Source organism: Sphaerodactylus townsendi, linkage group LG13 (genome assembly GCF_021028975.2).
Source record: "Sphaerodactylus townsendi isolate TG3544 linkage group LG13, MPM_Stown_v2.3, whole genome shotgun sequence".
In the NCBI taxonomy this organism is placed as follows: Eukaryota; Metazoa; Chordata; class Lepidosauria; order Squamata; family Sphaerodactylidae; genus Sphaerodactylus; species Sphaerodactylus townsendi.
In genome coordinates, this window is record NC_059437.1 from 38,573,768 (window position 1) to 38,586,143 (window position 12,376).

The 12,376-nt window shown below is 44.3% G+C and overlaps 1 protein-coding gene across 12 annotated transcripts in view; it reads left to right on the forward strand.

Annotated features, from left to right (window-relative positions):
* The window catches only part of MTMR3 (myotubularin related protein 3), a 67,407-nt gene extending 56,493 nt beyond the window's left edge, over positions 1 to 10,914 (forward strand). For 4 of the 12 annotated variants that reach the window (XM_048513755.1, XM_048513754.1, XM_048513753.1 and 1 more), the window contains 4 exons: positions 3,392 to 3,502; positions 3,981 to 4,069; positions 6,233 to 6,259; positions 8,339 to 10,914. In XM_048513755.1, the coding sequence (XP_048369712.1) occupies positions 3,392 to 3,502; positions 3,981 to 4,069; positions 6,233 to 6,259; positions 8,339 to 8,510 (399 nt within the window). In that variant the 3' untranslated portion in view covers positions 8,511 to 10,914. The other 8 variants (XM_048513756.1, XM_048513758.1, XM_048513759.1 and 5 more) reach the window with 5 other exon arrangements.
* Positions 10,915 to 12,376: the final 1,462 nt, after the last annotated feature.

Here is a 12,376-nt window from a genome sequence, read left to right on the forward strand (position 1 = left end):
TGTACAGCCCACCAATCCATCTCATTGCCATCTTAAAGCCCATTGAAGCAACAGGAGGTTGTACAACAGTTGGATCTGGAAGGTTGCACGGGAAGGTTGCACACCACCTCGTATTAGTTTTTTGTTTGTTCTTTTCATGCTTCCTGGTCATTTTTCAAGAGAGCAGTTGCTGCCATCAGTTTCATTTTGTGGGTGGCTTAAAGGACCAGACATCGGTGAATGAATGTGTGGGCATTTATGACTGCCCCAGAGGTGTAGAAAATTATAGCAGCAGTTGGGGGTGGGGGGAGCAGAGGCTAAGTCGTCATGTATGATGTGCAATTGAATAGGACTTCTGTATGCTGCAGAGCCTCTCCATTGATGATGATGTTATCCATTCAGTCGTTCTCGACCCTTGGCGACCCGATATGCAAGCTCTTTCCACATTTTTCGATTAAGTACTGCTTCCTTCAGCTGATTGCTGCTCATGCCTGTACCAGCTTTTATGATATCTAGCCATCGTGTTCTTTGGCGTCCAGGTCTTCTCCCGCCATTGACAAATTCAAGTATCATAGATTTTTCTAGCCCAGGGGTAGGGAACCTGCGGCTCTCCAGATGTTCAGGAACTACAATTCCCATCAGCCTCTGTCAGCATGGCCAATTGGCCATGCTGGTAGGGGCTGATGGGAATTGTAGTTCCTGAACATCTGGAGAGCCGCAGGTTCCCTACCCCTGTTCTAGCCCCTCCATTAGTGCTCAGCATTTCACAGTCCTTTCACAAACCCATTCTGCACTGTCCAGATAACTATCGTTGTTGTTGTCCCATAGACAGTTCCATGCCCCGTGAGACCTATTCGAAGGAGTAGGCAGTTGTGTAGATTAGAAGATTGATAGGCAACCAGCCATATGCCATATGTCCCTTGCCCTTTCCACTGTAATCTCATGGCTGGCTGAAAGCACATTTGCCCAGAAGTATCAAGATGAGCCCTGACATTTGGGGAAATGTTGGGAGACGCCTTCTGCATATTTATCTGTGTCTCTAGTCTAGACTGCCCGCCGGCCCACCCCCACCCCATGGCCAACTGAGTTGCTGCTGCCTAAAGCCTTTGTAGGGTAAAGGGAGATGTAATTTTCTCTCTTTGAATGAACATATTACCCTAACTGTGATTGGTACTCCAACATAAAGTGACTTTGGGGGAAAGCTCTTTCTACATATTCATGTTTTGCTATGTATTGGTTATGACTGTTCATGTTCTTCCAGGTACAGTCTTTAAAGGGAAGTAGTAAGGGTTTTAAGGCCCTGTTGAAATCAACATTATACCTTAAGGGCTATTTTCACACTTTTCCTCACTCAATCCCTCTCCTTTTCTTGGAATTTTACAGCGAGACTGACATGGATTTGCAAGGGAGAATTTCCCCCCATGTGTTCCCTATCCTGACATTTTTCCTTTCTTACTGCCAAAGTAATTTGAAAAACTAAAGGGCATGAATGAGGAAAACTTGTTTCCTTGTATGCTGTTCGTGTTCATTCCTTGCTGGAAAATGACTAAAGAAGGAAATCTTATACGTGCGAGTAACAAACACTTGCTTGTTTCTCACATAAAGAATGGGGTTGGGGAGTTGGATGTACTTCAGGCCAGTTTGAAGTAGCAGGTGCTGTGGATATAGCCACTATGTTGGGACAGTCCTGACATGTTTAATGTAGGTTCTGCTGAGCTTCATGGAAAACCATGTCTTGCTTATTGTTGACTCCTTGGATTTTGTGCTGGGATGTGGCATTGTCTTTATATCTTTGTATCTGGGCTTAGAAATGCCAAAACGGTATTAGAGGTGTGAATTTTGATTCAGTCATAACTATAAACAAGCACTTGTTATGTTATGTGACTGAATAACTGTAAACAAAGATAGGTGAAATTCTTTTAAGGAATGCTTGGTCCAAAGACTGAATCTCTGGTTTTAATTTCTTGCTTGTAATCTTTTATACCCATTGTAATCCAAAGGGGTAATTGAGAACAGCTAAACTTGAGTCTGGTAGGACCTTGAAAACCAGCACACTTTTTGAGATATAAACTTTTCAAGACACAAAAGCTCTCTTCATCAGACACTTTTGAAAACTTATACTCCAAAAATCTTGTTGGTCTCTAAGGCGCTACTAGACTCAAATCTAGCTCTTCTACTGCTGACCAAATCGGCTACCCTCTGAAGCTGTCTTGTTATGAACATTTCTTTTAGAAGCAGTGATCTTCAAACTAGGTTAGCAGGAATGACTGTTCAAACAACAACGTGCTTATAACACCCGGTTTGCTTTCAAGCCACTGTGCTGAACGGGCACCACACTATGCTGATGGGTAAACACCCTTTCGTCTCTTCATACCTAGAAACCCATGATTGGCCCATTATTGGTATAAGGTTCTTGACTTAAGGGAGGCAACATTGAATGTATTCTATGTGCCTGTCTGGCAAACATCATCCACGGAGGAGAGGGTGCTAACTATATTCAGAGGAGAAAACTGAGGAAAATAGCATCTGTGACTGCTGGCATAGGAAGCTTGTGAGCAATGCCAGACTCAGCTTGCCGAGCCTGCAAGTGGAACAGCCTCCCAGGACTCTTCTCACCTTCACTGGGGATGTCTTCACTCTTGCTACCGATAGGGATGTCTGATGGCCACTGCTGCAGCCTTTGATCTTCATTGCCTGTCCAAAACTGCTCAGCAGCCTTACCTAGAGAGAAATCGGTGCACACACACACATATTTGCTGCCATCCTGTTTTCCGTGCATGATCTCTGCACCTCCTTCTTGGGCTGGTTTTTCTCTTGCCTTCACATTGAATGGTTGCATGTTCAAGGCCGATCTGCTAGGCTTCAGTTCTGTTCAGGCAAGTCTTGTTCCTTCGCTTGTCCTTGAACTATCGTAGGCCTGGGTGGGGCTGGGGGATCATCTTGTCAGAAGGGAATGAATCCTTTGATGCTGTTGTGGCGTGAGAACAGTTTGTCTTGGTGGAATCCAGAGGTTCTGTGTCGGGTGGTTGAGAGATTATCATTGGTGGTTTTGCATTCTGTTGCAACTCTATCTGATAGCTCTGTCCTTCTGCATCACTGCCACCCCTGAAACCTACCTGCTGCATTAAGACAAGTAGGATAGCAAAGATAACAGGTGCATCTTAGTTTCCAAACCTGTATTTTTATCAACATAATGAAAACTTGGAGGTACTGCAGCCAAAACCACTTAAGACACAGTTCTCACCTGCAGCATTTTTGCTTCAACATGGGAAATAGTAGAAGTGCCCCTCCCTACTCCATAATCTTTTCCTTTTTTAGCAGGAATGTACAGATTCCCCGCTCTCAGCTGCCTAATCCGTGTTGCCTAGAATTTGACACTAGGTTCTGTTCAGCTGTGTTTGTTTACCAACAGACTTCAATACCTGACTCGGAAAGCAATCTGGATCAGAACTGCTTGTCTCGCTGCAGTACAGAGATTTTCTCTGAAGCCAGCTGGGAGCAGGTGGATAAACAGGACACAGAGGTACAGGCAAAATTCATCTCCGTGGCCTTCCTCTCCCTTTTCTTACACCAGCACATGCTACTAATGATCCAGCTGCCTTATATATCCTTTCAGCTCTAACACTGGTCTTTGTAAATCTTGCCTTTTGTCCCTGTTTCTAATACCTTGTTCCCATGCTGGGGAGCCCCCTGCCAGCACCTGTCTCTGGACTCTCATTAAAAAATGATGACTAGTACATGCAGCATCAGTGTCTTTGACTTGTGTAGCTTTTAATTATACACGGAAATTGGGAAGCTTGTCTATGATTTTTTCCCCCCCAGCGGCTAATAGAATTTGGTGTTTGGGTTACACTGAGAAGATTTTTGTCTTTTATTCTTTGACGAAAATCAGTGTCTGCTGTTGGTTGCAAATCACGCAATTTCCTTCCTTTGCTCCATTATTTTTAGACATTAAACTTGCATGACATTTGACTATTTAAAGCCGTCTCTTGCCTTTCTAGGTGACGCGGTGGCTTCCTGACCACCTGGCTGCACACTGTTATGGCTGCGACAGTGCATTCTGGCTTGCTAGCAGGAAGCATCACTGCAGGTAATGTGTGCCACAGGCGGAATAGGGTGATGAAGATGTTGCTGGTGAGCCAGGTCCTGCCTTGGAGGGATTCCTGTTCACTTTGCCAGCACTCTTCCTTGGCAGAGCCTGTTCCCCAACCCGAGCCATTATCATATCTCCTACTGCAGGAAGCATAAGCCCCTTCTAGGAAAAGTAGGGCTGCAAGGATAGCTGCACTTCATGTTGTTTGCATCTGCTCCATGTCTCTTGTGGGAAATCAGTTCTTTGTCCTTCCCTGCAATTTGCTCATTACAGGCTGCAGGATTGTTTAGAAATATGCTGCCCCTTTTCGTTTTCTTCAACGCAAGGAAAAAAAAATACCCTGGGATTTACATAGGATGTTTTCAAGGGCTCGAAGTGTTTTTGTCCATAATTTCAAGGAATCCTTGTAATAGTCCTGCAAGGTAAATCAGTATTATTCCCTTCTCCCTCTCCCCTTGTAGGTGTTAGACTGAGGTAGAGTGGTGGTAGCTTGCCTGTAGTCAGCTAGAGAGCAACAGACACCCACATGCACCATGTCTCTGATGTAAATTCCGTCTACCCCATCTCCTCAAGAGCTAATATTTGGCCCATGGGGAAAGCATACTGGTTCCTTTATGTTACCTCTGTGTGGCTCCCTCACTAAGGGGCCAACATGAAGAAGAGGAGTCCGGATTTATAGCCCACTCTTGTAAGGAGTCTCAAAGTGGCTTACAATGTTCTTCTCTTCCCCTCCCCACAATAGACACCTTCTAAGGTAGGTGGGGCGAGAGTTCTGAGAGAATGTGACATGCCTGAAGTCACCCAGCAGGTTTCATGTGGAGGAGTGGGGAATCAAGCCCAGTTCTCTAGATTAGAGTCCACCACTCTTCACTGCACTACACCTGCTGAGAGGGCTACAGTCAGAGATGTGCCTATCCCCTTCAGTTTATAATTGATGTGGTCATGGCTTCCCCTCAAATTTGTTAGAGCTCAAGGCAGAAAATCCATATGGTACACCCAGTCCCTCCCTGTTAACATGGGGCACAGCCCATTGGGTAGTTCTGGTGTTCCAAGTCCACTGAAATGAACAGGGCGTATGCACAGGGGCAGTGCTGTTTCAGAGAACTTCTCACTGTTTAGAATTCCATGAAATAGATTCTTCTTCCCCCACTGCCTCCTTATTAGCACCCAAGTGCTGCTGCCTGTGCACCTTTTTCACCTTGCTAGAGCCTCATTGCTTCCTTTGGAGTCAGTTGAAAAATTAATACTATTATGCATTTCCAAATGCCTATATCTGGCAAGGGCAGGTCTTGCTTCTTCCAATCGAAAGTACTCTGTGAATGCTACATCTTTGTGATTATTTTTGTATGTGCCAGAGGAACTTGAAAAGGTTGGTCCTCTGCCCTTATTTTAGTAGGTTTGCTTGTTTTATGTTGTCTTGCTTATTTGTGTCATGTTTGCCATGAAGCAGTATTTTCTCTTTTTGTAATTAGTTTTCCTCCCCAAATTCATTCTGCCAATTACGGCAGCATCTGGGTAGTTGCTTGCCTTATACTCTACTTTTGAACACAAGGTAGTTCTCGTAATACACAGAGTGCTTCCACTCTGGCCTAAAATAGTACAGAAGTTTTGCACTGAAGTACTGAAAACTTCCCATTTGTTGTTTGAAATCAGAATCATATTATCTTCAGTGTCTGAGGTTTGTAAGGAACAAGTAGGCCTTGGCAGTTTGTTAAATTTGGGGTGAAGAATGCCACATCCACCCCCTTAATAGTCAAAACAGTTAACAAAACATTTGATTTCCAAGGCACATTTTCCCCTCCATCCATGGTGAGGAAGTCCTGAAGGTGAGTTACTCCTCAATAAAGCCCACCCACTTTGTCTCTGTATGAGTCAGTGTTCTGGGCATTGGAAGTCCTAGTCCAAAGTGGTTAATTATGTAGGGATGGACTGGGCTGCAGCATTTTCTGTGAGTGGTACAGTGGTATTTTCTTCTCACAACGCACAAATTGTTATTTCACAGCCCACTTTTTTTTGGTGGGGGTGGGGGAATAGTTGTAACAAAATAAAATCCATTATATAGTACTCTCCGTCAAGACTGAAGTAAAAAACTACCTTGCCACTCTTTTCAAACTTATTCAGTTTAGTCTCCCCGCTGAGCTTTCTCTCCCCTCCTTGCAGGGACCCTGAACGTGTTGATCAGACTTGGTGAGCATTTGCAACAGCCTCTGTTGTCTGTCTGCATTTCTCTGATAACTTCTCCAGACTAACTTCCTCCCCTACGCTCCCCTTTCCCCCATACATAAATATAATGAAGCCTGAGGTGAATGGCGGCATCCTGCGTAGCGCGATTCAGTCCGTGGTCATCGAATCAGGCATCTCTCCCCACAATAAACTTTATAATCCAGCCTTCTGTTTCACATTCCTCCCCAAGTGTTTTCCGTGAGTACTGAGGAATACTTCACTTCTGAAATCAGGCAATGAGTTTACATTTAGGAACCATCGAGTATCTTCTTGTTAGTATCAGAGAGGTCTGAGGGAGGTTTGAGAGTTCTTGAGCAGCCTGATCAAAGAGAGTAAAAGCCTTTTTTGGAACTGATAGGCTCAGGCTGGTATGGATAGTAGTTGGGATGAGGCAGCAAGGGGCAGTACGATCTTTGCCAGCAGTACGCTCAGAGGAATCTGGTAGAGAAGAATGAAATGAAATAGGTGACCACCAATTGTGGAATTAGACGAAATTGGACCATTTGGGCTGTGACTCTGGGCAGGCCTTGTGAAGAGCCTGATTGAGGGCAAATAGTCTCTTTTATGACATTTGAACATAATACTGATTGACTCTATTTTTCAAAAACGTTCAGGAATTTCTCTTAAAGGAAATGTTAGTCCCTGGCAAGTGTCTGCTGTGATTTATCATCACTTTGGTATCAAAGCCACAAGGACATTGGAATGGCTTTGTTCATGACTCTTTTTTTTAAAAAATCACTGTACTAAAGTTTTCACTCCTGCTGTTTTTTTCCTAATAGCAGTTTCTATTGGAGTCCATAAGAAGACTTCCAAATCTGCTGCCCAAGTCTAGTCTGTGAGTTCCCAGAGTTAAGGATAGAGCTTGATATCTAGAGTCTGTTTTGCCACGCTAGAAAGGTCAAGCTGAGAGATGGAAAATGTGGAGGCTCTTTGCTTGACTGTCATCGCACTAGTTATTAGCATCCAGAAAAACCCCATTCTGGCATTGGAGCTTTTCAGTCGAGGCTGTGTGAGATGCATCGTCAGATTGTTCTTCCCATAAAACCTGCTGAGTGCTTCAGCCTTCCCTCTGTTAGTCAATACAGGTACAGAATGCTGAGGTGGAACAGATGCGAGTTGCAAGCTTTTGTGTCGGTAAAAAAAATTAACTTGCAAAAACTCAAACCACTTAAAGTAAACTGCATGAGTTTTTATTTAATACTTGCCTGGATTTGGAGGACAGAGATCTTCTGCCTTGTCAATTTGTGTTGATCAGAACCCCTTTTGCGGGGGAGAGGATATGAGAGCAAAAGTGTGGGATTGCACTTTCTGGTCTCTGACACTCTCACTCTTTCATATATAAACATGCACACACACACACACACCCCTTCCTGCTGAAGGCGCATGTGCTAGAGTGCCCCTGCTGACTGATACCTGACAGGAATGTGACTTGCTTTCTCATTCAGAGCATATGGGCTGGGTCATCTCTGGCTGCTCACCTGTGTGGCTTTGCATGGTCCTTGTTGACTCTCACACTCTCCATGCTGAAGGACGATGCTACTGCAGTTCCTCCGGGCTGCAGCTGGCTCAATTTACCATTGCTGTATATTTTGGGAGTAGTGACCAGCTAGCCAATTTTGAGGTTTTATCCCAATTTGCTTCTCTTCCTTTAACCCTTGGAAAACATTAACCAGAAGAACGTGGCGGAGCAGCTGAAGTGTTCCATCGCTCCCACACGTGGTGCATAAGGCCTCAATAGCTCAAAATTTAAGAGGTATCATCCTTTTTTCTCCCTCCAGGTCCTCACTCCTGCTTTGGGCTGGCATCATAAGAACATCACCATCCCATGGCGATCTGGTCCACTGCAAGTTGCCGGAGGGAGAGCTCTTTGTGTCCTCTGGCCAAGCTCTGTTCTTCGGCAACTAGCCTTAGACCAATGGGTTCCCCCAACCCTTTTTTTTTTTTTTTTTTGCAAGCAATGCATTTATGTATTCTTGTTGTGGAAACTACACTCCTCAGTTGCAAATTTATTTCAATTTCTTTTCTTCCTGTTCCTGACTGAAGGAATTGTGGGAATGTGTTTTGCTCCAGCTGCTGTAACCAGAAGGTGCCGGTCCCCAGCCAGCAGCTCTTCGAACCTAGCCGGGTCTGCAAATCCTGCTACAGCAGCTTGCACCCTAGTAGTTCCAGCCTTGACCTTGAACTGGACAAGCCTATTACTGCCACTTCAAACTGAAGCTCCAGCCTGCAAGGAAGTCGGGGGAGAGGCCACCGCCTCTGCCCCCTAAGTGGACATGCACATCCTCAATGGACTGAAGCTGGTCGGACTGGAGAGGCCGAGCACTTTGGAGCGGGGAGTATGGAACACTGCTCAGAGGGCGCGCATGAGGATGTACTGGTGGAGTGTGGAAACCTTTCCTTTCCATCTGTTGCTCCCCATTTCCTTCTCATCCTACTTGTGTGTTATATTGTGTTGATTTTGCTGAAAGACTGTGAAAAGGGGGCTGGGCCTGGAATCTGTTTTTCCCCACAGGCATTTTTTTTTTGCTGCCCTGCTGATGAACTGTGCTGCAGACAGAGAACTCCTGTCTTACCGAGATGAGAGTAGGTGCAATCAGTTCAGGGACATTGTGAATACCTGTAGCATCAGTGCTAGTGCTTTCAGTCACTCCTGTTACTTCCCAGCGACGCACTGTTGCATGGGAAGTTGTTGCTGCTAGAAGAAGTGGAAGCTGCCTTCTCAAGAGAACTCTCTCCCTCTCTGTTCTTAGAGTGGGTCTAGTTATCCTTGCTGCATGAAAAGCGGGAGCTGGTTGCAGTTCACCTCGCCGGACGATTCTTTGCCAATGTCAGCCAACCTGTGGCTCGGAGTGGGAAACGTCAGGGCGGTTATGGCTGAAGAAAGTATGTGCTTGTTTGAGGGACGTGAGAAGGAAGGTGATGGGGCAGGCCACCTGTTCACAGGGTCGTTTTTAAAACTGGCACCTCTTTTAAACAAATTGGCGGCAGGGCTCTTTAGAACCTGTGAAGCATCTCCCCGCCTCTTAAGAGTGGTTTACGCAGGAGACTCCAGGGGCTGCAGGCAGAGGCTGCCTGCATAATGTGGCTTGTCAGGTTCTCCACATCATGATTTTATGCTGAGCAGAATTTCTCCCAGTTTCCTTCCCACACAAAAATCTTACATTTAAAGATATGACTGGACCAAAAATGTTTTTTAAACTTCCCTTACATTTAAAATCACTTTTAAAATGTTTTCCTGTTAAAATGTGACAGTGTTCACATTTGGGCGGGGTGGTGGTGGTTATATTGGCCTGTAACCCCAATTTTAATCTGCTTGATAGCTGGAAGGGCTATAATACAACTTTCCCCAATTTGTTGTCATGGCTAAACTGAAGCAGTTCCTGCCTGCCACCTCGCCCCCTCTGCCCCAAATCCCTGGAATTCGGATTAGTCTGCATGTTACCTTACTGCACTATAACTTCTTGGAATGGCATCTGTGAGGTGGCTTCTCCTGCGCTGGCATGGTCAGCTTGATGCAAATAATGCTTTGCACAGCATTCTTGCGAGTTTTGCTTGTGGTTTCCACATCAGAGTTAGTACCTGCCACAAAGATGGCATGAGAATTCTTCACCTGGTGTGTCTGAACTGTACAGGAGGAGGAGCCACTCCAGGGAGATCATTTCTTGCAGCCATAGTGTCATAAATGTGTGGACCAGCTTTAAGAAAAGAGCCTGCAGACAGTTACAAAAAATTTACCGCGAACACAAGAGTTCGCCTTCTGTGTCACGTAAGGTGATTGCTTTCTGAAATGAAATTCATAAGACTCAGATTGTTTGGACTATCTGATCTGTGGAAAAGATGTGTCAGCCTCTGTGACTCTCGATGTTTGAATTGTCCAGGTTATTTGAGAAAGGTCCACGTATTGTCTATAACACAATACAAAGAAGGTGTGCAGGAAATGCAAACCACGATCCCAAGAGTCTAGTGTAGAAGAGTCTTTTTTATCTTTAAGGCAGTTGTGGAGTCTAGCTTCTTGGCATTCTCCACTTCTTCCAACAGGGAGAATCCATGCAAATTCCCATTTGGACTTTTAAATATATCAATTGAAACTATTGGGGTTTATGCAGCAGTGCATAGTATTTCTGTATAGGTTGCAGTTCTAGGTACAGCAGAGATTTTTGGAACAGGAAATGGGAGGAAAAAGATTTTCTGTATTGGTCCATTAATGCGGGGGGGCGGTGTTGTAGTTTTGAAGGGAAATGGAATAGCATCACACACTGACGGCTGTGTGTTTTCTGGTACAAGTAGATGGCGAGAGCAAGTCTGATATTCTGCAGTTCATAACGACAGGTGCCAAGAGGTTCTGATACGGGTTTTTGGGGTCTGTGATGTACAGTGTGAATAAACGCTTGCAGCTCTTAGTCTTTTTTGATGAATGAAGCACTTTTTTATTAATATTTTTCTTTGTATGTAAAGCAGGAAACTATCTCGACATAGCTGTATATAACCCTTTCTTTCCTAAAGAGGAGTACAGTGTCTCCTTTATATTTTTCATTTTTTTTGTCAAAGCAAGACGTAAATACTTTAGAATTGTTAAATATATAAATAAAAGTAAATAAAGTTTAGAGTTTTGCATGGGAGCATTTGCTGACCTGCTTCCTACTTTTGGATTTGCCCTGTCTAGAAGACCCATCTGGTATTCAGTGATGGTGAGTGCTCTTGGTTCCATTCCCACCTGTTTCCCTATAAGCCTCTGGCAGTGGCAGCACAGAATGTCCAGGGTAAGGTGTTTGCTGCCTTTAGAAGACAAGTGATCTGCCCACTGTTCATGTTTTGCTTAAGAACCAGGAAGCATTTTGATTCTTCAGATTTCTCTGTCCATTATAGTGGCCGTTACATTTAAAAGTTGGTCCAGAGGTGTTTTTTGTTCCAGTCCCAAACAAACCCAAAGTATATGGGAAAGACAAGTTCCATTTTCTGACCGCTTAAATCCTGCTTCAGTGTAGTGTAAAATTCCAACTCTGGAGCCGTTATTAAGGGCTTTCTTGATACATGCAGGAAATGGAGAACAAGGCAGTAGAATGCTGTGCTGATAGAACGGACTTCATAATTTCAGACTGTCAACAGAGAGTATTTCACAGGAGTTATCTCCTATGTAAACAGAATACAACCACAGCAGGGGCAGAAGCTTCCTGTGCTGGTTTTCTCTTTGCATCTAGTTTTTTATGTGGAGTGACATTAAAACGTATTGTCTAATTCTACTACTTCATTCAGGGGTGATAACTGCTGCTGTAAGCAACCCTTCCTGTGCTCCCACTTCCATGTTTTATGTATTTTTCTGATTATGTGTAGCTACATGTGTCTGAATAGGCCCAGCACTTCCCTTTCAACTTCTGTGTTTTGGCAGGAATATTCAAGCTTAAAAGTCCCTTTCTCTCCATGTAAAAACCACTACCTGTCTTCCAGTGTCTTTGGGGGGTTCCTTGAGAACATTTGTGGAATTGAAAGCCTAGCATCAAAAACCAATGATCTGTATTCTCCCATCAAGTGGTGAGGCTACCGTTACCAACCCCTCCCCGCCCTCCAGTTTTTCAGAAGCAGTTAATCTCACTTTGGAGGTGGATGGTCTGGCTGTACATACACTGAGTAATTCCACATTTTTAGAAACCTTTGACCCTGCTGCCTTTTGAAATTGCAAACTGAAATGGTTGCATGAGTTTAAACTGGGAACCCTCTGCAACATTTCATCATCGCTACTTATTTAAAAGTACCATAGTAAGATTGCAAGCACTGCACAGGAACAAAGTCAGTCAGGTCCATAACTTAAATGCATGTTTTCAGCAGAGCATGCTCTCTACTGTGTTAACCAGCCCTGCAAGCAGTTCTCAGTATCAAATCTTGAGAGCTGATGTTCACTTTATGTTGCATTAAATAAATGACTTAATGGCCAGCTAACTTGTAACTGGACACCTGGAATTTGTCCTTGAACTTGCAAGCTGCTTCCTTCTATGATGATAGGGAAAAGAATTAATGGATGATTGGAGTGACCTCACAATTTGAACACAAGGTCTTTTTTCCCCATGATTGATTTTCTGCTTGGTA